Raw genomic sequence first — 24,297 nt, 5'->3', positions numbered from 1 at the left:
GGAGAGCAGTCGTGCTGCAGACCGTCGGACTCCCTCCTGCCTGGTCTCACCCCATGCTTCGTCTCAGTGCCTTGTCCGAGGTTGGGGTCGGGTGGGCACGTGCCCTCTTGGCTGGTGGCCGCTGGTCCGCGACCCGCAGCGGGGATGCCCGCCAGAAGAGACGGAGTGTTCTGGGCAGCCCTTTCCCCAGAGCACCCAGGGCTTGGAGCCCACCCCTGGGGCCCTCTGCGTCTGCCTCGTCCTGGACGCCGGCCCAAGGGTTGCGGCTGGAGCCCTGCCCCTTAAGGACAGAGGCTCCCCTCGGGCCAGTACCTGCTGTGCCGTCCCGTGGCAGACCCCGGCCTGGTGATGGGGTGTCCCTCCTGTGACCCCCGTGGGGATCGAGCAGGGTGAAGGGGTGGGTGCTGTGGGGCCTGCCTGTCGCTTGGACAGCTTTGTGCCTGAGAGCACCTGCCCTGTTGAGCTGGGTTCCCTCCTGGGGGTGGGAGGTCCCCCCGTGGGGTGTGCCGCACCGTGAGGCCTGCGGCAGGTCTCGGTGAAGACCGTTAGCTTCTGCTCGTGGCTCCTTTGGGCTGTCCAGTGGTCTGACTGTCTCTTTTCCTTCTTGATTTACAGCCAGAAACTCTGCAGAAGAACTGGCTTCGGGAGTTTTATCAGGTAAGAAGTACTCTCAGACCCGGCGTTTCTGCCGTGAGGGCTCTGTTTCTGTGGGAGCCGTGTTTTGTCCAAATCGTGTGGGCTTGCGCTGTCCCGGGGCTGACAGTGATGGGCGTCCCGTTCCTCCTCCGAGGCTCCTGCCAGACCTCCCTCCTCCGGCCAGGATTCCGAGGCCCCGGGCAGGGGTCTCTGCATTGTTGGAGGGCGGAGGCCACTGAAAGCTTCTGGAGACCCGAGGACGCCTTTCCAGATGGTCCTGTGGATGCGTATTAAAGGCGGCAAAGCCGCACGGAGGGCCTTGGTCAGACGGCTGTGCTCCAGAGCATGGGCCCAGCCAAGGGCAGTCACGTGTCTGGGGGACGGGCACGGTGACTGGTGGGTGGGGTTGGGCACGTGACGTGTGTGTGTTTGGGACCCTCGGGGGGGCATCGGCAAGGCCGCTATGAGATGGGGGTGGGGTTCGTGGGCAGACCTGTGGGTGAGAGGAGCCCAGTGGCCGGGCATCCAGTGTGGCTGGGACAGGGGGTGCCTGGATCTGCCGGGAGGACAGCCGGGAGGAGGACGGCACAGGTGGGGCGGTGGGGGAGGAGCGGCAGGGGTCCATCCCCTGCCCTTCCGCGGCTCTGCTGAGCCCGTGAGTATGTTTTGGCAACAGGACACAACAGGAGATACTGGGGAAGGCCTGGGCCTCCCTTCCCCTGGCCTCGGGGTCCGGCCAGCTGAGGTCTGAGGGGCAGAGGGGCCGGCATAGCAACGGGTCCACTGGGGCGTGGGCTGTGTCCTGCCTGCTCCTGGCAACGTCCAGGCTCTGGCCTGTGAAAGCAGGCCAGTGGGCTGCTCCAGGGCCTGCCGTCCCTGCTGGGGGTCCAGGGCGGCTGTGGGACCCACCTGGTAGAGGCTCAGAGTGCAGGGCGGGTGGGGGCAGATGCTGGTCCCACTCTGCGGGGGACAGCAGGCACCCAGAGGGCAGAGCCTCGGGCAGACGTTTCCATCCCTTGTGCCCAGCGAGGTGTGTCCTCCCGGGGTGTCTGGAGGTGGGGCCTCTCCCTCACCCATCCCACACATATTGCCTGCCAGGTGTGTGCTTGGTTCTTGGCGGGGACAGAAGGCAGATCCTCAGCACGTGAGGGAAGCTCTGGGGGGAGCGTCTTCTGGGATGGGCACGTGGAAGGCTGTTGGAGGCTCCTGGCAGAGGCCGGTGGGCTCTCAGCCCTTCCTCCGCTAGCCTTCTGCCCTGCCCAGGGCTCCCCGGCCCGGGCGGCTCAGCTCCAGGCAGGAAGCCGGCCCAGTGGGTGAAGGCAAGGGCCCTTCCTGGCCAAGCACTAGCCTCGGGCTCTGGACGGGCTCAGGGGCCCCTCTGCCTGTGGCGCCCCCCGTCCTCTCCGGGCTCCCTGGGCCTGTGTCGGTTTGGGCTGGAGCAGCCGCCCACGAAGCTGAGCCCCTTCAGTCTCTCAAAGGCAGGCGCGGAGTTTGAGATCTCTGTTAGGTGCCCGTCTTGGAGGGGCAAGTGAGTGGCCTTGTGCTGGGAGGGGTGCAGAGTGCCCGACAGCCCCAAGCTGACGGTCAGTGCGCGTTTGCAAGTTTTTTCTGCTTCTGCTGACGTCGTGGTCCCTGGGGTGTGCTGAGGCAGCCAGACCACCCGAGGCCTGCGAGTGAGTCCAGGCTGGACAGCTGGGCTTTCTGCGACTCTGACCCCTGGAAAACTGCAGGTCACAGGTGTCCCCCTTCCTGAGCCTTCTCGCTGCACACGAGCCATGTCAGGCTGTTTCCGGAACCTGGAACTCAGAAGGGCACACGCCTGCTGTTTCCCTCAGGCTCTGTTCCCAGAGCCCCGGGTGTCCTTCCCGGAGGCCTTCCTGGAGCACGGAGCCTTGGCAGAGAGCGAGGACCCTGCGTGGCGGTGTGGCCGGTTGGAGGGCGGCTTATTCTGGTGTATGAGCAAAAGTCTCTTCAGAAGGAAGACCTCCCCTGGCAGAGAATTTTCAGGGATGATTCTTGGAAGTAAGAATTTACCGCAAGTCCCCTGACACGTTTGGGGCTGACCGGACCCCTGGGGTGATGAGCCAGCTGATCCCAGCTGTTGGGCTGGCCCGAGCAGAGAGGGAGCGGGTCTGCGGGGGCCAAGGCCAGTCACTGCCTTCTTCAAGGGAACGTTTAACCCGAGAGCTCCCGCTACGCAGCTGTGTTGTTTTCGACACAGCATCTGATGCGCTGCTTTTATAGACGCAGGAACTGAACCCAGCATCCGTGCCTTTAGAACACGGATTAATTTTTGCTTTTTCTGTAACCCCCGATCTCTGTAAAAGTGCAGGGAACGGGAGGAAATACTGCCGGGGTTTCCACCCTTAGTTCTGATGAGCCTCGGACGCTGCTGATGACCAGGCCTCGCGGACTCGGTCCTGAGGGCGGCTGTGGCACCGAGGGGGTCGAGCCTGGTGTCACCCAGCTGACCTCCCCACGCCCCTCCCTGTCCAGTCTCCCTGAGAGACCCCTGGGCCTGTGGCTGGTGACACGACTCTTCCCCTCGCTGGGGAGCACAGGCCCCAGTCCAGGAGCCAGTCCCTGTGCTCGCCCACCTCCATGCCAGCCGGCCCTTCTGTGCCCCCTTGGTCCACCCAGAACCTCCTCCAGGGCCCGGCCACATCCCCGTTCTATGCTCTGTGAGTGGCAGAGAGCTCCCCGAGACCACAGCTCAGGTCGACTGGCTCTGTGTTTCTGTCCCCTGTGAGAGCCCAGGGTCCGTATGGGGCCTTCTCTGCTCCGTCTCCGACGCGCTCTGTCCCCAGATAGGCCAGGTGTTTTGGTCCTCTGTGCTTGCTCTAACCTGGACGTCCCCACCTTCCCTCTCCCTGCCCCCCCACTTTCCCAATCTTTGCCCTTGCCACCCCTCCCCAAGAGAGGCTCCTCCTGGTCCCTCTTGGCCTCCCCCACACTCTCACTGTGCTCCGTGGACTTGTCCTTGCCGTCCAGACTCGCAGTCTGTGTCTGTCGGGTACTGAGGTGTTTGTCTCCCCCTAGAAACACGGGCTCCACATCTGCCTGGGCCTCCAGCTTTGTGTCCCCGCCACGTTCCTGCGCTGAAGGGTGTGAGGTGGGCCTTTTGGGGCTGAGTAGGGTTGGACGAGGTCATGAGGCCTGCCCGTGATGGCATCACCACCCTTGCAAGGAGCAGGAGAGGCCACCAGCCCGGAGAGCCAGACTCCCTGTCCTGGGAGTGCCTGTCACACGGGAGGGACAGCCGGAGGCCCCGTGGGTGGCCCAGGGGCGGTGCTGGGAAGAAGGAGGCCTCCCGGGCTGGGGTTCTCAGGACGGCTCTCGCCAGAGCGGCCGTCCTGCGGGCCGGCTCTGCCCTGAACTCTCAGAGCCGCAGGTGAGCCTTCCGGGCCGTCAGTGGGACCTCCTCTCCCTCTGGGGCGGTGGCGTGCTCGCGGCTGTCTGCCGATACGCAGGCCGTCCTGCTCGCTCCTCCCCTGAGACCTGCGAGTGCGTGTGGCGCATGCTGTGTGGTCAGCGCGGCTTTCTCGGTTGCACGAGGCAGAGCGCGCAGCTCAGGATCCTGCTCCCTGTCCGGCCCCTGGGCTGGATGCCCCTGTCCCTGGGCACATCTCGCTGGCGTGTGCCCGGGGAAGCGGGACGGCCCCTAGCAGGTCCCAGATAAGGGGATGTTTTCGGCTTACTCTTTTCTCGGCAAGCTGGGACGTCCGTGCAAATGAGTGCACACGACCTGTTTCATTGGCTTCAGAGTGTCTCATTAGCTGGACAGGCCGTCATTCTAAGTCGTTGTTCTGTTGATGGGCTCCTGGGTTGTTTCGAGTCTGCTGTGATGCATAAATTTTACGGCGGTTACACATCTTTGCTACAAACCTAAATCGAGCAAGTGTTGGAATCACGTAGTAAGTATTTATTAGTGAGAGAAGCAGAAAAAGTAAGACCTTAGACCTGCTTCAAACAAGACTCCACAGGGGAAAGCCAGGCTCTCCAAGTGCCCAGCGACTTGGCCTAAGAAAGGAACACCAGGCGCAGGAACCCGTTTTCCACCAGACACAGGGTTCTCGCGGCCGGAGTGTTTGCGTTGTTATCAGCCTCCAGAATTCACCGAATTGTGGAACAGCCCAGTGATAAGGAAGTTCAGGGATCTCAACCAGACGTGTTGTCTGCTTGCTGTCCGAGTTTTCCTGACAATAGCGGTAGAAGTGATGTGATGAACAGTGCCTTCTTCCAGGCAACTTGAAGGAATGGGCACCGAACCTGCACCTTAAACAAATTAAAACTGGGAAATACCTGTTAGCCTGTGGTCTTCAAACATCAGACCCCAGGCTAGGCTGCGCAGTGAGCCTGGAGAGGGTCAGAGCTGCCCTGTGGCCGCCCCACCTACTGCCCGAGGGGGTGTCCTGGCGGGGGCGCCTAGCAAGGTGGCCGCAGGGTCACTGTTACAGCGATCAGAGACCACCAGGCGGGCAAGGACACAGGAAAATAGGACCCTGCGGAGGAGAAAACCAGACAGGAGTGTGGCTACAGGATTATCAGTTTTATGGGTCTCGGAGAACCTGCTCTGGGTTTTAGGATGTCTGCTGTGTTTCTGCTTTCTCTTTCTGACTTCTGCTTTTTAAGTTTTCCCTTTCTTTTGGTTACTCTGGGTTTAACTTGCTTTTCCACATCTAATTTCTGAAGGTAGAAGACAAAAGCACTCATTTCGGAAGTCTGATGGGGGGGCATCATCACTAAAAATCTGGCAGGTGTTAAAGAGATAAGGGACTAGGGGGGCAGCTGTATGCTGATACGTTTGAAAACTTACATGAAAGGAACATATTTTTGGAAAAATGAAGCCTCAGAGCTTATAGTCGAGAGGAGATACGTGCAGTCTCTGCTCCACGAACATTTGCCGACACTTTCCAACAAAACCTCCAGGGCCGTGTGGTTTCCCCGGCCAGTTCTGTCCAACATTTAAGCAAGAAACATTCACGGTTGTTCAGAAACGTGCAGGAAGCCCAGGTGACCACGGTCCCTCACCCGAGACCACGGCACCGGAGGCGTGAGTACCTGCCCGTGTCTCCCGCGGGACCGCTACAGAGCAGAGAGCTCTGACGCCGCCGTGTCGGCCAGTGCACACGCGCACACGTCACAGCGTCCGTGCCTCGTCACCCGCGGAAGAGGCCAGAGTCGGTCCGTGAAATCCATGTGTGAACAGACTCTCAGGGACGAGCCATCCGGTCACCTCCACATGCGCTCACGAAGCCTCAGGCCCGATCCTGGAACTTTCCGCTGGAGACCGTCCGCGAACTGAGGACCGACGGGCCCTCCGCAGCCTGCGGAGAGCGTCTTCGGAGCCCACAGCTGACCGCAGAGCCACCGGGGACGGAGGGGCACCTGGCATCCCCTCTCCCGCCCAGTGTGGTCCCGAGGGTCCTGGCACGGGCAGGGGCGAGGCGAGGACGCGGAAGCCCTGAAGACTGGAAGGAAGGGGTGAGACCCTGCGTGCGGGCAACGCACCCCCGGCTGCTGGGGCCTTGAGGAAACCACAGAGACTTGGCCCGCGGGGACAGCAGCGTCCAGGGCTGTGCGCAAACATCTTCCTATTCCCCGGGAGCAGCTGGACGCGTCACACGGGACGTGATGGTCACGCTGGAGTGGGGTGTGGCGCAGATGCCGCGCGTGTGACCCGTGACCCGAGGACACGACAGGAAGAGACGGAGAGGCACGCCCTGCTCGTGGCACGGAGACTCCCTGGCACGGGCGTGCTGGCTCCCCACCGACGGAGACCCCGTTCACCGACGTTCCCCTCGAAATCTCTGCATGGCGTTTTGGTAGAAGTCTGCGAAATACGTCTAAAACTTTATATGGGGAAACAAAGGAACTAGGATAGCCAGAAGTTTAGGGCTCCCACTTTCTCATTCCAAGGTATATCGTGAACTTGCAGCAGGACAGCAGGACAGAAGGACAGAAGGACAGCGACAGGTTAGTGGAACGGAAGACAGATGCAGAAATGAACCAGGAGTACGGCCACGCGACGGACACGGGCTAGCCGCGGCTCGCGAGACAGAAGCCCACTTAGCGGACGGAGCCGGGACAGCGGCCATGTCGTTCCCCGTGCGGATGCACATTGTCCGTCCTCTGCCCCTTTCACAAAGATTAAGGTAAGCTGTGGACCTAAACGTAGACCTTAACACTATAAAAGTCCTAGAAGAAGTCTTAGGGGAAAGTCCTCGTGACCTCGAACCAGGCAGATTTCTTAGGTGCACTTACAGCACATTCGCAAGAGAAGGAAAGACCGGCCTGAGGTTGCCGGTCTGGAGGAGGGAGGGTCCACCATCCTCTGTGTGACCCGGGGGCTTTGTGGCTGGTACTGATTCCCACTCCCGCGGGTCACCGCGCTTCCCAGTGTGCTCTCCGGGAGCGAGGATGGTGCTTTTCTAGAAGTTCCTCTCAAATAGACGCTCGGAAGCAGGGCCGATGAGGTGCCTGGTCTGCGGACACGGCCTGGAGCTGGGAGCCCTCCTTACCTCCCCAGGATGAGGCGGCGGGAACTGACAGGCAGGCCCCCTCCTCAGGCCGCCCCCGTCCTCGCTGTGTGGCTCCCATCCTGGCTGTGTGGCTCCGGGCAGGCGGCGGTTGTGGCCGAGCCAGCTGTGCCCTGAGATCTTGGGAGGGATGATGGGGTTATTGCTGGGGACGTGTGGTGCATGCTGCCTGGCCCGTGGCTCAGGACGGCCGGCCACCATGAACCATGGACTGACGTGTCGCCTGGACCCCCGTGCCCTGAGCAGTGGCCCTGCCCACCCCGCAAGCTGGTCCTGCGTGTGTTGTGGACTGGGGGACAGAGTGCTACACGGGATGGCTCTTCAGAGCTCCACGTCGTTGAAGGACTCGCCGCAGAAAGGACTCTACAAAGCTGCAGGTTCTGCGGATTTTGGGATTTCTTACAGATGAGGACGAGTTTGTAGGACGCCAGCAGGAGGCCAGCAAAAGTCCATCTTGTGGGATCGAGCCTGCGCTGCCCAGAAGGGCCCTGAGAGCATGTGGTCCCAGTTTTCTGGGAGCTGCGTTGGAAAAGGAGGAAGGAAGTAGTGAAGTTGGGTCAGTAGCACGTCAGGGAACCCGCGTGTCGCCGCATTCAGGTCTGGCCCGCGGCCCGGTCAGTCAGTGGACTCCGCCACCTGTCCCCGCGTGCCGCCCTGGCAGGTTGGACCCCCTCGGCCCGTTGCATTTTGCCCCGGTGCATTTTGAGCAACACCATGGCAGACGGGAGGGGAGAGATGCGGTGAGCTGCCCCTTGTCACTCTCTGGCAGAGCCGTGCTCCTGCGTCCTGTCTGCTGCTGCCGTGACACCGGACCCATCTGCCCATGGACGCAGCTGCAGGTTGGCTGTGGATGCAGGGATCTCAGAGGGGCTCTGACCCCTGACCCGGGTGCCCTCTCCCTGCCTGGGGGTCCAGGGAGTGCAGACCCTCACTTACAGCCTTGGGGGCCCATTCGGTGCTGCCAGACCCCACCTCTCGGCCTCAGGCCCACAGAACGTGGTCTGGCGTCCACCACAACTTGTGGGGGCGTGGGAAGGAGCTCGCGATGTCATGCCCTTGCCGGCCTCTGTAGCTGTGTTCAATGCCCACTTGTGGATGACAGGTGTCTGCGGGATCCCGGGTGACCTGTAAGTTTGTGTTCCTTACGAACCTCCATTTTCTTCTGTCTCAAAGGCTTGCCCGGAGTTGGGTCTTACCTCCTGATCAGGAGGTCGCCAGCTGGGCTGGGCCCTTATTCCCCTGAGGCCCACTCTGCAGATGAGAAAACTGAGGTGTGCCGGGTCAGGAGCTGTGCCCAAGGCTACACAGCCGCAGGACAGGAGCCCCAGCCCCTCGGTGCTGAAGGCCAAGCTGGCTGCTGAGTTGGGAGGCCTGGGGTGAGGGGCACGGCAGCCCACAGGGGCAGGAAGCAGGGTGCTAGGAACGGATGGGCAGGGGTCCACGACACAGGGCAGCCATTGGAAGAGGCTGGGGTGTGGCTTCCTGGCAGTAGGCAGGGGACAGAGGAGGCAGGAGGCAGGGAGGCTGAGGGAACTGGCCCATGCGGGTCGAGGGCCAGCCGCCTGCCACAGGGACGGGGGCAGATTAGGGCACAGGAGGAAGGAGGAAGTTGGTGGGACCAGTGGGCAGGGGTGGGGCCTGTGAGCCATCAGGAATGGGGAGTCCTCAGTTGCCTGGATCTGGGATCCAGGGTTCCTAGCTGCGTTAGTGCCAACACCCATGGGAGCTTTGGGTGGGAAGTGAGTCCTTAGGGCCCAGGCGGGAAAGGAGGCACAGAGTCTACTGGCGCCTGGGTGGGCTCTGGAGGTACAGACTTGTGTTCTGGGCTACCATTTGCTTGGGGGACACTGGGGAGGTTGAGAGGGGGAGGGGAGATGATCATTAGGGGGCCGGGCGGGGTAGGAGGGCTGCTCACTGGGAAGGTCAGAGCGAGGTGTGGGCCCTGGGGGTCTTTTAGGTCCTGGGATCACAGTCTCCTGCAAGCAGAAATGGCTCAAAGAAGGGGCCTTGTGGAAGTGGTGGGTGGGTGTTGGGAAGGGGGTTTCCAGGAGGGGTACCGAGGTGTCTTGAGCGGTGACCACGGGGCTGTGTCCACTGCTGGCCAGTGTGAAGCCAAGTGAGTGTGTGTGAAGCAGGCAGGGGTCCTCACCACGTCTGCCGAGGACCCGGTCTGGTACTGCTCCTGCCTCAGGCGGGTGAAAGCGCTTTCTAGGTTAAAATTGACCAGTAGAGCTTTGATGTCCTAAAGCAACAAGTTTTGTTAAAATTGAAGCACGTTCCCCATTCTGGGTCTGTAGCAGGAGCGGTCTCCTGCCCAGCTGCGCAGACCCAGGTACACGTGCGTCCGGCACGGTGGCCGGTCCAGCCTCCCGGAGCCACAGCTCGGTGCTGTGGTCCACTGTGTGGGCGCGGCCGGGCCGGTGCCAGGCACAGAGGGAACTCCAGCCCCGAGCTCTGGGTCGACAGCAAGGCCGCACCCATTGCGGGCGTGGAGCCCGGGTCCGGCCCCACACAGGCTCCGGGAGACCCCTCGCCGGTCGGCCGGTGGGGCCACGGAGTGTGGCCGTCTGTGTGCGGCTTGTGGGGAGAAGAGCCTGCCGTCCGCACAGCTGGCTGCTGGCAGTCCGGCCGGTGGCCGTGTGCGGGGTGTGGACCACGGGACGGCAGCCCGTCAGGGCGGGGGAGGCCGAATCTGGGCTTCCTCCTGGGAGCCGTCCCTGGCCTCCCCCTGCGCCCGCCCAGCGCAGCCCCCGAGCCCGGGGCGAGGCCGAGGCGCCCCGGCCGGGGGTGGGCAGACGGTCTTCAGGAGGAGCGTGTTGTGCAAGTAGACTTGGTGAATAGCTTTTCTCTCAAGACGTTCTCTCGTCCCCTTTCCGCTCTTATCTTGGCCATCGGGCTTCCACCGGCCCGTGTGCAGGATGTAATTCCTTTTTAGGTCACTCAGCTGCTCTCTCCACAGAAAGCCTAACTCGGTGGCTGCTGCTATTTCTGGCGCTGACTCCTGGCCCACGAGGGGCCGGTGGGCTGGGCGCAGCCGCCTCGCGGCTTTCCTGGGCCCGAGGCTGCCTTCTTCCTGGGCCACCTGCGCGGCGTCAGGAGGGCTGGAAGGGGCTGCGTGTGCGTGTGCACCTGACGCTGCCTTAGCTGCTTTCTTGCTCACGTTTCCAATTCACTCTTTTCCAAAATATTTTTCTTGATCTTTCTGATGAAAGAATGCGTGTATCTTTATCAGAAGCTTTTTTTTTTTTTCTTTTGGTACAATTTTGGCGAAGCAAGTATGCACTTGAGGCAATGACTTGCTTGCTGTCCCGGTGAGGACACGCCAGTGTCACCATCAGGTGGGATGGACCCAGCTGAGTGGAGGCCCTGTGGGCAGAGGCACGTGTCTGCTCACACGGACCTGCCTGGGGCCTGGAGACCACCTGCCCGCAGTTTGTTTACCGAGACGTGTTTCCACCCAGAAGTAACACAGCTCTCTGTCCCGCCCGTGGGGGGCTCTTCTCCTGTCCTCAAGGTGCCTGTGTCATCGGCCCTGAAGGGATCCCTGCCCGGGATCACCAGGGCCCCAAGCTCCTTGCCGGGGGCGTGGGGAAGGGCCAGAGCTCTGCGCCCACAGCCCGTGTGGTGGTGTCGAACCCACGCCACCCGTCACCTCTGTCTGGCTTGTGCTTGGTGCCCACTCCCGGTGCCCTCACTGACCGCACGAGCGACTGTCCGAGGCCGGCCGTCCAGGAAGTGGACGCTCAGCAGCCCAGGGCACCAGGCCCGGGGTCTGTGCCGGGAAGGACAGAGCAGGACTCCGTGCGAGCAGGTGGGCCTTCTGGAGAGCCCACGGCGCCACCGCACCCTGCGCCCCGCACGCCGCGGAGAACCCGCTGCTTTTGGGCCCCGGCTGCTCCACACAGCATGACCAGAAGCCCCGTGGCTGAGTCAGTGACTCCCAACCACAGATAGTAGCCGCCCCCCATCACCACATCCTGGTAATCGTACTACACGTGCTGCCGTCTGGGGGGGGGGACGTCACCAAGCATCGCCCAGATCCCACGTTCAGTGCCGTCACGTCAGGAGCTCAGCTCAGGCCACGGGGGGCCTTTATGCCGTGGAAACGGGTACGTTCAACCAGTCGGGGCTTTGCCCCCAGAGAGCCAGCTGTCAGGCACCGGGCAGCTGCTGGCCCAACCCCGAGGACACACGTGTCCCCCAGGGCACACGTGTCCCCCAGGGCACCAGCTCCTGCGGTATGTTTTGTCACATGAGGACATGGCAGCAGAAGTGGCCATGGCCCTGGGGTATGGATTGGTAAGAGTGCACGATGGAGGGCGTGTTCTGGCATCGTCCCCTGGGGGTGAGCAGAGCCTGTCTCCTGGCTTCCGCCTGCCTCCCAGCCAGGGCCACTCACGGCTCTCTGGAACCCTTATGTTTGCCTCCTGAAGTACCCACAGCTTCACTCACTTGCAAAGGAAATACTGTTTTTCTGTTGGTGAAATTTTCCACAGTGTGTCACTAAAATTAGGATTCCTAACGAGCTATTTTGAGTTTCTCACCATGTGCCGTAATTACATCTGTTTTAAAATGAAGTTCTTGGGTCTTTGAGTGACGGGTTGACGGATGCTCAGGCAGAGAGCACAGGCACCTGCCCTCCCCCAGAGCTGACAAGCAAGAGGCCTGGGGCCTGTTTCCCCCTTGCCCTGCTGTTAAGGAACCAGGGAAGACCCAAGACGGATGGATGCATTTCCCGTCATCCCGACGGGCTCCCCGTCCAGCTCCGGGGCCCTGGGCGGCAGGCGGTTTCTGGCCTTGCTCCCACCGAGTTAAACAGTGAGCACGGTGAACGAAGTATCACGTGAATTTAAAATGTGCATGAAGTAGGGGCAACAGGACGCTGTCCCTTGGTGCCCGCTACCCTCGCTCAGTTTCCAGCTCAAAGCCAGGCCTGTCACGTGCCCCGTGTCCACCCCCAGTCACTGAAGCGAAATCCAGGCAGCATGACGTCACACGTCAGCATGTCAGCCTGAGTCTCTGGAAGAATTGAAAGTGTCACCCGTGTCACTGTGACACCTACGAAGATGGTCAGGAACTCCGGCACGTCCCTGAATATCGGGTCTGCGTTCCGATGTTCCCGCAGTCTCCTGATCCAGTTCGTGGACCACAGTGGATTAGTATCTTGGTGGAAATTAAGATGTTTTCATAACTCTGCGGGGCTGTAGTTGGCACACAGTGGACTTGGCACGCTCGAGGTGGGCGGTGTGGCGGGTTCTGACCGCCCAGGGAGGCTCACGTGTCCACATGGCTGCGCTGTGGCCCCTGTGCTGGGCGCCCACTGGTTTGCTCTCGGCCCCTCGTGGTCCGTCGGTCGGCATTTTCTAGGTTTCCTTCACTCAGCTCTGTGGGTTTCTGTCTAGGGGGCCGTGGGGGGCCCAGCACTGGCCGCTCTCGGACCATGCACGGGGCCGCGTGTGCTCTGCAGCCTGCCCGGACTCTGGTGTCACACGGTTCCGTCAGGGCGCTTGGCGGTGTCACGCTGTGTCTCTGTGCACGTGCGTGCGTGTCTGTGCACGTGTGGGAGTGCGCACGCGTGTGCTCATCTGTGGGGGGACCTGTGTACGCGTGCACATGCACATGTGTGTACGTGCGTGTGCTCTTCTCCACACTGGCATGCTGGAGCCATTGCTGTGTAGACGGTGTGGCCTGCAGAGCCGAGAGCGCTGACACAGCTCTCCCCGGAAGACCTTGGCACACACGGTCCGGTCGAACTCCCTCGATTCCTGTCCGTTGAAACCTGTTTTTCGTGCCTCCGACGTGTGAAGGACGCTCACCGGGTGTGTGAGCGCTTGGCTCACGCCTGATCTTGCCAACGTCTTCAGAGAAGTTGTGCCCGTGCTGCCTGGTTCGCGTGTTGGTTGTGACCAGTGTACCGTGACCTCTTGGTTTTCCTCGCGGATCTTTGTCCCTGGAGACTTGGGTCTGCACCTGTGGGGTCTCCTGGACCTGCCGGCCTGTGTTGCGGCCCAGCCGTGTGGGTGAGCTTTCTCGGGCTCAGGGCGCCCTCCCAGGCACAAGTTCAGCCCTTTCTACTCTGGGGACGTTTCCCTGCACGACCATTTTAAACATTAGTCCTGATCTGACGCTGCGTCCCGCAGGGACTGGTGGCCGTCCTGCCCGGCAGCCCTCTCCCATCCCCCTGCCAGACCCCCTCCCCCATCCCCTGCTCACCACCCCCCCCAGCCTCTCCCCTGCTCCCCTGCCCATTCCCCCTGCCAGTGCCCTGCCTGTCTCCTCTCTCCCCTCCCCTGCCCATATCCTCTCCACACTCCCCTGCCCCTCTCCCCGGTCCTCTGCCCGGCCCCTCTCTCCTCTCCCCTTCATCGCAGCTTCTCCTGTCACTCAGCCCTTCCTTGGGTGCTTTGTCGTGGGTTCCTCTTTGTGATGAGGATTTTGTCTTCTTCCATTTCTTCCTTGAGGTTAACGTAATTTCTTTCTCTTTTTGTTTTTGGTCCATTTCTGGTGGAGTTTTGTGCTTCTGACTCCTGCTCTCGATGGTGGTTGGAGTACATTTAACTCTGCTGCAGCGTGGGCCAGCCCGCTGTGCCCGGTGGTCCTATGCTGGGGCTGGGCTGGACCTTGTGCAGTTCTGCGGCGTGTGCTCCTGGGAGCCAGTTGGAGGAGGCTTGTGCAGAATCCCAGCCCGACAGCACCCCCTTCTGTCCTCCCAGCAAAGTGCGGCCCAGGCTGCCCCAGTCTGTCCCTGGTGATCTCTGCCCATGGTGATCTGGAGATCTGGTCCCTGGTGATCTCTGCCCCCAGTGACCCAGTGATCTCTGCCCCCGGTGACCCGGTGATCTGCGATGGTGATCACAGCGCTCTCCTGGCTCTCTTCTGTCTGCACGCCTGTTTCCCTTTCCTTCCCTTTCTCCTTCGTCAGCAGCTCCCCAAGGCTGCCTCCCCTCTTTTCTGTCCCCTTTCTTCTCCACAAGCTCTGTCCCTTCCTGGCTGTGGGCTCTGACCGGCCGCTGCTTTTCCAGTACTTGCAGACCTGGGGCTCCCCGGCCGCATCTCAGGCCTGCCTCGGCCCGGCCCCAGGGTCCACAGGCGTGCGGCACGCTGCGGGCTGCCGGCTGCTGGGTCCCAGGACTGTGTGTCCTTTGCCCCTGAGGTGTCCCCGCCCCAGCCCCTGGCGGCCTCCTTCTGTTCCGTGTTTCAGGAGTTTGGTGATCGCAGGCGGCACACACGGCTGAGACCACGCGGTGCCCATCTCTGGCATCCCACTCGGAGGGACGCCCTCGCGGTGCAGCCTCTGTTCTGGTCCCATCGTGTCTCCCTCATCTGTCCGCAGAGACACTCCCGGGAGGACAGACTTGTCCTCCTCTGTCTCTCTGGAGACCCTCCCAACACGAGAAAGCCGTGTGGATTCTCCCGTCCATGTCTTCATACACCGAGGACTGAAGGAAGTTCCTGGCTGTCCTCGAGTCAGAGCCGGCTGTGGCGGCGAGAAGGGGGCCGTGTGGCCTCTGGAAAGTACCTGGGGGTCTGCATACTTTGCACACCTCCCTGCTTCGGAAGCAGCCCCTCCCACGGGGTGCGCCCTTCGCCCGGAGTGGCCGCCTTCAGGGGTCCTGTGGGAGCCTATCTGCGGGAAGAACAGGGGTGTTTTCCCTCCGGTGGCCGCTGGTCACTGCCAAGGGAGGACAGACTGCCCCCACCTGCAGCGCACGATTAAATGTTATTTTTGCTGATTTTGAATGAAAAAAATCTCCCTTTCAGAGGAGTATCCCGAGCCTGGGACGGCCGCCACGCAGATGTTTTCGTGTTATCCTGAGCCCGACACGGACTCGTGTTATCGTGAGCCACAGGCACGGACGTGCTTGTCTGAGTCCCTCTCGAGCGCCAGTCGCCTCTCCTGGTCTGGGTCTGCTGTTGGCTGAGGCCGCAGCTGCTCACTGCAGGGAGGGGACCCGCGCACGGCTGGGTGGCCAGTCAGGCTCCTCCCGGCCACCACGCCTGCGGCGCCCAGAGGGCAGGGCGCGGTGTCTCATGATGAGCTCCCTGCGTGAGGCAACAGGTCTCTTTCGGGTCTGTGTACAGGGAGCCGGGCTGCTGGGGCCGGGGCGTGGCCGCTGGTGTCGAGAGACGCCTCTCACAGCCGACCTCTTTACAAGGTCGTTCATTACTTCTCTTCTAGAATTTTTCATCGTCTCATCATTTTAATAACTGCTTTCAAATGACACACGACCCTTCGTCTGGGTACGTCCTATTTCCACGTACCTTCTTATGACTGTAGGGGCCACTGTGTACCCTCGGTCATCGCCAGCGCTAGAGGCAGCCCCCAGGGGCCTGGTCCATCCCGACGTGCGGCCAGGCATGTCCAGGGCTTGGTGAGTGATGTGGGGCTCCTCCAGCCTGGGGTGGGTGGGATGTGGGGTGCGGGGCTTATCGTCCTGGGAGACGTGGGTGTGGAGGGCGGCCAGTGAGCCCAGCGGGGCAGGAGGTCAGAGAAGCATCCTGGGAGTCCAGCAGGGGATGGGTGGCCTCCTGGGGGCATCACAGGGCACGTGTGCAGGAGGGGCTGCCCCTGGAGGCCTGGGGCAGCGGGTTGGGGTGCAGGGTACAGAGCCGTCTGGTAATACAGGGCGGAGGCCGTGGGCCACATCTGGAAGCCCTGGAACCCGAGCCGAGCTGGGCCTCTGGGGTGGCTCCCTGGGGTGCCCAGTTCCTGTGGGGCCCTCACGCCTCTGTGAGCGTGCTCCCTGCGGCCCCGCTGCGCCCCGCCGTGTGTCTGGGCCTCCCTGCCTGCCCCACGCCTGCCGCCGGCCGCCTGCCGCCTCCCGCGGGCGTCCTCTCAGGGTGCATGTCTGGAGCACGGGGCAGCTCCGAGGGAGTCCAGGCCCGGGTTTAAATGGACGGGACCTCGTGTTGGCGGCTGAACAGAGTGTGTTTACGGCTCGGACACGCGTCTCTGCACGCGCAGGGGCCGATCACGCCCAGCGATGAGGCCCAGTGGGGACCAGTTTGCGGTCGGTGCCCGGAGCGGGGCCCGCTGTGGAGACGCAGTGCAGGGTTGCGTTGTCAGACCGAGTCGAGCTCGTCGTCCGAAGTGTCGTTGGGTCACTGCTCAGAGCTGTCACAGTCGACTAAGGTCCCCGAGATAAAATCACGGAGTCACTTTTTTGGCTGTGTGATCAGTTAAAATTTAGATTCAAATATGATAAATTTAACTTGAAAATCATTGTGTTTTCCACCTAAAACTTATAGAACATAGGTCTTTACTGCCCTGAAGTCCAGCTCGGGGTGCAGTGTTGTGTGTGGGGCTGGTTCCGTGCCTGGAGGCCCGGCGGAGCACAGCGGACCACAGCGTGGCCTGTCCGAGTGACCCTGTGGGACAGTGCGGGCCAGGTGAGCCGTCCCAGGGCAGGTCACCCGGCGTCTGGTCGGGGTTTCAGACCTGGAATGAAGCAGAGAGGTAGGAGACAGAAATGGAGGGCGCGGTGGTCCGCGTGGCCGCCGGCTGAGGTGCGTCGGGACCCGCCGGGAGGTGCTGTGACAAAGCCTGGAAGGCCTACGTCCCCAACCCGGCTAATTCCGCGAGTGCCCCGCACCCTTGTGAGTTTGCGGCGGCTGCCACTGCTGCCTCCTGGCCGCGCTGTGGGCCATTCACCCCTGACGCACGGCACGCAGGCCTGGCTCTCGCGTCCTCGGCCCCTGTGGCCAGCCGTCCAGCTGCTCCGTGGCTCCGCCTGGCTGGGTCCTAGAAGCACCTGCTTTCTGTCAGGACTGCACAGAGCAGCCCACGTCCCTGAGGCTGTGGATGGCTCGCCGGCCGCTGGGTCCCAGCAGGAAGCGGTGTCCGAGGCTGAGTTGCCGGTGACATCAGAGCGCTTGTGCAGGAAACCTGCCTCTGCGATGGTGCATTCGGGGAAGGGGGAAGGTCATTTTGCAGCTTTTTGGCAAACCCTTCTTGAGTCAAGAGGTGCTTGGGAGAGGGTGTGTGGTGGCCATGGGTGGGTGCAGTTTGTGTGACGAGCAGCTGGGAACATGGGGACAGGCCCCTGCATGTCTGCTCCCTGCCCTTGGCCCTCTGGTCCCCGTGGTCCCCAGGCAGCCCCTGTCCTTGCCTCAATCCCGGGCTGTAGTGGCCCGGCTGCCTCATCGGCCCAGGGGTGATGTGCCGTCCTCTATGTCCGTGGGGTGCGACTGGCAAGGGCCTTGTCCCTTCTGTGAGCAGGTGCTGGTCAGCATAGGTTCAGTGACCCGTGGGTCACCCCGGGACGCCCAGCGTGTTTTGCTGCTGGGGAGCAAAGACGCAGGTGGTTGGAGGACTGTGGTGCTGGGCCACGTGGGGCGTGGGGCGTGGGGCGGCTGGGGGGCTCCCGGATGGGACCTCACTGCCCGGCCACGTCACTGCGAGCTTCACTCGCATCTCCCAGAACAAGAGTGCAGGGAGGCCCTGCGGCTCGCAGCGGCCCTGGGGACGGAGCACGCCGTGCCCACGGAAGAGCCGCCACCAGGGCCCGGATCCTCTGGCTGTAGCGGGGGCCACACGGCCTGCGGGGACACGGGCACGGCGTGGCATTGGGTGGTCCTGAGCCAGTTGTGGGCTGGGCAGTGGCAGCCCCTGCTGAGCGCGCCGTGGGCTCTGCTGACTCCCAGGCCAGTGAGAAGTGTGCGCGTGCCCACACGCTGGCTTACACGTGCTCACACGCGTGTGCACGCACCCTCACATGTGGGTGCCCACTGGGCTCGCGGCCTCCGTGGAGGACGTTCCCGGGTGTCGGCGGTGAGATGACGCGGGGCGGCTTGTTCCTTGGGGGCGAAACAGGTGCTCCGTGCTGAGACACAGGAGTTTTCTTAACTGGGGGGAGACACCTCTGAAATATTGAAGACATTTTGGAGAAATTCTGAGTCCTGGGGATTGGGGGAGCAGAGGATGCTCAAAACCAAGCGATCAGCCGCGTGGAGGTGGTTTGATTCCTCCGAATGGTCCCGTTACTCACTGGGCATGTGGGGCTTTTTGTCCTGGCAGCCGCCTCCCACACGGGGTGTCCGTGCGGCCCGCCCTGACGGCCTGTCCTGCTTCCCTCCCCAGGTCGTGCACACGCACAAGCCGCACTTCATGGCGCTGCACTGCCAGGAGTTTGGAGGGAAGAACTACGAGGCCTCCATGTCCCACGTGGACAAGTTCGTCAAGTAAGTCCCAGCGGGGTGTGCCATGCCGTTCCCGGAACACGGCGCCCCTGGGGGGTAATGTGTGCCCCTGGGGGGACAGAAGGTAACAGTGTGCCTTGCTGGGGTGGGGACAGAGTTAAGAGTGTGCCCGTGCTGGGTGGCTGGGGGACAGGAGGTAACAGCAGACCCCCGGTGGGGAGGGGGTGCAGAGGGTGACCGCGCGCCCCTGGGGTGTGTGCCTGTGAGGTGACAGCGATCCCCTGGGCCTTGAGACTTCATCCCCGGGCTCCAGGTAGAGCGTCCCTCCCATCTTTGTGGTTGGTGGCTGCCGGCCTGCCCTTGGTGGACGGACACATGGACGCTCTGCAGCTCTCAGCTGTGTTTGTCACAGTGGGAGGGGGATGGACATCTGTGGGGAGTGAAATCTTTGTCACTGGGAATAAGTAGCCACGGTTATGTGCTGACCAGCACACGCGCGCCCTGCAGCCCCGTGGAGGACAGGCCTTCCCGGGGCTGCTGGGAGTGGCACCAAGATGTCCACACGGGCCTGGGAGGTGGACCTATGGGGGGTAGAAGCAAGCCTGTGAGGCCCCATACTGAGAAGTGGGGTCCCTGTGTGGCTGTGGGTAGCAGGAGCGGCTGCGGCACCTGCCTGCCTTCTGCTCTGCTACGGCCCGAGTGCCCAGGACGCCCTCTCTGCCCTTGGGCAGCACCGCGCCTACCCTCCGTGTATCCTAGATGTGGCCTTGTCCACGCCCAGCCGTGGACTCTGGGCACTGAGACCGCTCCTGCCAGCAGTGTGAGGTGATGCTTCCTGACTTCCAGGCTGGTCCCTGAAGGCCACTGTGCTCACAGCGGCCCTGGGGACGTGCTCAGAGCCTGGCACCTGCCACATGGCCCTGGGGGTGTTTCAGCAGCCGTCACCATGCTCAGTCCTGCCAGGTCCCTGACATCGTGGATGGACACAAGCCATCCATGTTTTTAGTTGTTAGACTGGGGGGTAATTTGCTAAAGAGCACATCTTTTTAAAAGAATGGCCAAATTTTCCCAAAATAATGTAATTTTAAGGCAATTTTAATCAAAAAAATTTATTTGACTTCAATACTAAGATTACTGTGGGAGAGCAGGGGGTGTAGCTCAACACCGAGAGTAACCTGAGTTCCCCTGACGTAGCATGAGATGGGCGTCCCCCGGCTTGGGCTGCAGGACCTTGGGGCGCAGTGAGGTCATGGGGACAGGCTGCAGGGGGACTCCCCCGGTGTCGCCGGGCCACGTGCAGAGCCGTGAGCTGCATCGCTGGTGTCACTGCGTGAGAAGGTGACACCGAGGCCCCCCACCCCCGTCCTGCACACGAGGACGAGTCTCAGTCGTGTCACGGAGTAGGTGCCAAACATGGGGTCACTCAGCACCGAGACTAAAGGCAGGACCACGTGTCGTGGCTCTGGGGCAGGGGGAGGCTTCTCAAGGAGGTGCAAAAGCATCGCCTACAAAAGAAGGTTGAGAAATTCGAATGTTAAACGATGAACAATGATGTGAAAGTGATCAGAAGACACCCAGTGGGGGGACACCTGCCTCACAGCTGACGAAGTCCAGCGCCTGAGAGCACAAAGGGCCCCAGGGAGCCGTGAGAAGGACCACGGGGGAAGAGCCAGGCTTGTCCCGGAGGGGGCCCTGCAGGCTTGTGGAGGGAGGCTGCCCTGCGTGCGTCCCCGTCCCCACCCCGCGCCCCTCATTCCCGTCCCACTTCCTCACCGTGCATCCCTGTCCCCACGTCCAGGTCCCCACATGCTCGTCCCACGTCCCTGCCCCACGTGGTAGTCCCCGCGTCCCCACCCTGCATCTGCACCCTGTGTCCGTGTCCCTGCCCCGTGTCCTCACCCCATGTCCCTGTCCTGTGTCATGTGTCCCCTCCTCAAGTCCTGGTTCCAGCGTCCCCACCCAGCATCCCTTTGTCTCCGCCCCCTGTCTCTGTCCCGAGCCCTCTTTGTCCCCACCCTGTGTCCTCACCCTGTGTGCGTGTCCCAGCCCTGCAGGTGCAGGTGTGCGGTTTCCTGCTGCTGTTGGTTCTTTCTGCTCCTGCCTGCGCCGTGTGGGACGCGCTTTAACTGTTCCTTTTAGACGACCAAGTGAGAGAAGACGCCACTTACTTTGAACTTTCCCTGCCGCTCCCAGTGCTCGCGGTTCCCTCGCAGACTCCGCTTCCGTCTGGGACCGTGTTCCGTCAGCCTGAGCGTTCCGCGACGCTCACGTCCACACAAGTCCCTGGTGACGAGTTCTCTCAGCGTTTGTGTGTCTGAAGAGCGTCTTTGTCCTCAGGTTTGAAAGATGTTTTTGTTGCGAATAGAACCCTGGCCTGCCGGCGTCTCTGTGCTCGTCCTTGGAGGACATCATCGCGCTGTCCCCTGTTGTGTGGTTTCTGACGGGGACTAGGCCGGGGCTCGTCCTCATTTCTGGGTCTGACGTGTCTCCTCCCTGCCCGCGGGACGCCGTCTTCCTGGCTGGTTCGCGGCGACTTGATTATTCTGCGGCAGTTGGATTTCCCAGTTGGATTTTGTCTGTCTTGCGTGGGGTCCTGATTCTAATCAAATTTGGACAAAGTTTGTCCACTATTTCCTTAACCCTTTTCCTCCCCCTGCTTCTCTCGTGCCCCGACCCCGGCCTCCAGGGCGTCCCGTGTGGCGCCCGCCATGTCCCCTCGGCGCTTACGGCTCCTTTTCCTCTCTTCGGGTCATTTCTCTCGCTGTGGCCTGTCGTCCCCAATCTCGTTTGTGTCCTCAGGTTTTCAGCTGCGTTTACGGCCTCCCGGCCGGAGACATCTAACTTGCGGCTTTAGTTCTGCCTTTCCTCCCGCGTCTGCGTTTCTTGACGTCTTTGACCACATTCACGACGCCTGCTTCCGGGCAGTTTTCGCTAATTTTTGCCCTTCTCTGCCCGTCGCCGTTGACCCGTCTTTCATAGATTGTGGGTCGTATTTTGCCACTCTGCGGGCCGACTCAGTTTTTGACGTGGCGCCAGACGTAACAACCGTCGTCTGAGCCTGGCGTCCTGCTTCGGACGCGGCCAAGGTGGTTTCCCGCGGGCGGTGAGGGTTGCTTGAATCCTCTTCCCTTCTTTCCCGCGTGCCCTCTGGTTTGCGTCCTACAGCCGGAGCCCCGCTTCCGTGGGCCCCACGTGCTGGCGGCTCCGGGTGCCGCGCCCCCTCCCCTGCTGCTGCAGAGCCGGCGGGAGAGCTGCGGGACCCCTCAGCGGTGGGGCCGGCGGGGGAGCCCCCTTCCTGTCGCGGCTCTGGTACGCTCCCGGGGCTCCGGGCGCAGTGGCTCCCCTCCCAGCCGTGTTTGCCGAGCTGATAGACGGGTGCCCACGCAAGCTCGTTCTGGTCGCGGAAGGAGACAGTGGGAAGAACGGGTGTTCTTCTGTGGAGCCCCTGTCCCCGGTGTTCAGAGACCCCCCTCGTCCGTGTCGTGGAGCACCAGGAGTCTGTGATGCGCAGCCCTTCCCCAGAGAGGGGCGGGTGCGCTGCAGCTGCCTAGGCCCAGGGGCATTTGGGAGTGTGGTTTCCTGCCTGTGCCGGCCCGGCACAAACAACTGGGAGGCCCCACAGACCCTGGGGTCGCACTGTGGCGGTATGTGGCCCAGGCCCAGCCCCTAAGGTCCCCGCGCCTCTGCGTCCCTGTCCCTGAGACGCTGCTGGGTCCCGCGCATCCCCAGGGCATCATGGGATCCCAGCCGATGACGGGCAGCCCTCACTTGCCCGGGGCATGTGGTGGGCCTCAGTCTCTGTGCCCCTCCCCACTGGTGGTCGGGGGCCTTGACAGGGTGACATGCAACATGGCGTCCCTGCCAGCAGCCTGGGCCTCGGAAGCCGCGTCCCGTGTGGCTTGTGCACTAAAGGACTCCCTCTTCCCTCCCAGAGAGCTGCTGTCCAGTGATGCCATGAAGGAGTACAGCCGTGCCCGCGTGTACCTGGATGAGAACTTCAGGTCCCAGGAGCACTTCACGGTGAGTGTGTGTCCATGTCCCGGGGTCGGGGTCGGTGCCGGGCTGACCGTGTGCTCGCGGGACTGCCACCCTGCCAATGTAGCCGCACAGGCAGCCGTGCCCGGGTTGGTATGTCAGCGGCTGGATGGGGTCCACAGGCGGGGGCACCAACAGGGGGACCAGGGCGTAGCCTGTGGGCTGAGGAGGGTGGGTCCGGGCTCTTCACAGAGACGAGGGTCCCTCCTGTTCCCAGCTCTGCTCTGAACAGTTTCTCACAGGGCGCAGGCCAGTACCTTTGCCCAAGCCGCCCTCCCCAGCAGGGGAGCGGGACAGAGACCTGCCCCTTCTCTGCTCAAGTCCTTGGTCCGGGGCACAGTGGACACCTGGAAAGGGCGCCCTGCTGGGGTGCCGCGGCTGCGGGAGGAACCTGGTGACGGGGAGCGCTGGGGCTTCTGGGAGGAGCAGCTGTCAGGAGTGTGGGAGTAGCTGGTTGCTGGTTCAGAGGACTGTGGCCTCACGATCCCCGTCTTTAGGGGAGCGTCAGGGCTGCTCGGTTAGCTTGGTTTCCTCCACGTTCTGTTCCCGGAGTCCGTCGCCTCACGTCTGTCCTGTCACCAGGAGCCAGGTCCAGAGCAGGCGCTCGGCCTTTGTGTGCAGCAGCGGGTGCCTGTGCCGGGGGCAGGCAGGGCTGGGAGCCACGTCCCGAGTGGGGAGCAGCACGGGGAGATCGCCCATCGGTCATAAAGGCATCTGTCAGTTCTCAGCCTTTAAATCTGGGGCGTCCGTGCCAGTCCGGTGGTGTCTCCTGTGGCTGACGTGGTCGTCACCGCACGGCTGCCCCACGCCTCTGCCGCTGTCCTCGCGCACAGCCACCCTCCGCCACGCTCAGCGCGGCCTTCCTGCCCGACGTGTCAGCCACGCCCGCGTGGGCCCCGTGCTGCCCGCACACCCCCCGCCTTCCTGCCTCCGCCCGCTGGCCGCTGGCTCTCAGCCAGTCCTTGACACAGAGACACTCTAGACCCTCACGCTCCCCGGTGGCGGGACCAAGTTCCGCATCCCGTTGGGACGTGTTGCGGCAAAAAGCACGGCGGCCAGGCGGCAAACGGCATCGGTTGGGTGAATGGCGGGGCTGGTGCTGTGGAGCGGGAAGAAGGGCAGGTGCCCGTGGGGCCCTGGCGGGGGGGAGCCTTTCAGAACAGAGTGTGGAAGGACGTCCCGGGATGTCCCTGCCCGGGACAGCGCGTCCGGGCTGCTGGCACGCGCGTCACAGGGACCCCAGGAGGAGCAGAAACAGGAAGTGCGCAGACACTGGAGAGGAGGGGCCGAGGCTTTTAAAAAACCGGACAAGCCACGTAGATGGCGCAGGTCTGTTCCCGTCACAGGTTCGCGGCAGTGGCGAGGCGTATCCTCACGACATCACTGCGAACAGGCCGCGTGTGCCGCGTCCCCGTCCCCCTGGGGCGCTGGCCTCTGCCGGCGCGCTCTGCTGTGCTGCGAAGCTGCCACGTCGCACGGCGGTCCCTGCTCCCCTGCTCCTCGCGGGACGCGTCCTCGCGTCTGCGCCTTCTTTCGGCGGGAGACTCGGTGTTTAAAAGTGAGACGTGCAGGAGGGCGCGCCCCGCAAACGCACGCGAGGAGACGAGAGTGTCGGGGCCGCGGTCGGCCTCAGCCCGAGCAGCGCCGCGGGCAGTGGGACCCGTTGTAGGGACGTGGGTGTCCGTTCTCAAGAGGACGTCGTGGGCGGGGTGTGCGTGCCCCGTGTCAGACTCCGGATGCGGACGAGACCGCGGACGGCCCCGAGACCAGGTGGGCGGCGGCACGGGCTCCGACACCTCCCCTCACAGACTGGTGGGCCGAGGCCCGCTGCCCGCCCGTGTGACCTTGCCGCCGTGGCGGGACACTAACTAGAGCAGCGGCCAGAGAAATGGCTGTCACAGACCATGGCCCAGTCCGCTGCTGCGGGACGGGGCGGGGCGCGGTCAGC

The 24,297-nt window shown here is 62.8% G+C and overlaps 1 protein-coding gene across 2 annotated transcripts in view; it reads left to right on the top strand.

Moving 5' to 3' along the window:
* The window catches only part of INPP5A (inositol polyphosphate-5-phosphatase A), a 166,431-nt gene that overhangs the window by 46,876 nt on the left and 95,258 nt on the right, over nt 1-24,297 (top strand). For both annotated transcript variants that reach the window (XM_032882052.1, XM_032882053.1), the window contains exons 2-4: nt 616-657; nt 18,256-18,356; nt 22,247-22,334. In XM_032882052.1, coding sequence (XP_032737943.1) covers nt 616-657; nt 18,256-18,356; nt 22,247-22,334 — 231 coding nt within the window. The remainder of the gene's footprint in view (nt 1-615; nt 658-18,255; nt 18,357-22,246; nt 22,335-24,297) is intronic.

Source organism: Lontra canadensis, unplaced genomic scaffold (genome assembly GCF_010015895.1).
Source record: "Lontra canadensis isolate GAN:19392208 unplaced genomic scaffold, GSC_riverotter_1.0 scaffold79, whole genome shotgun sequence".
Taxonomy (NCBI): Eukaryota; Metazoa; Chordata; class Mammalia; order Carnivora; family Mustelidae; genus Lontra; species Lontra canadensis.
This window is presented reverse-complemented; position numbering and strand designations above follow the sequence as displayed.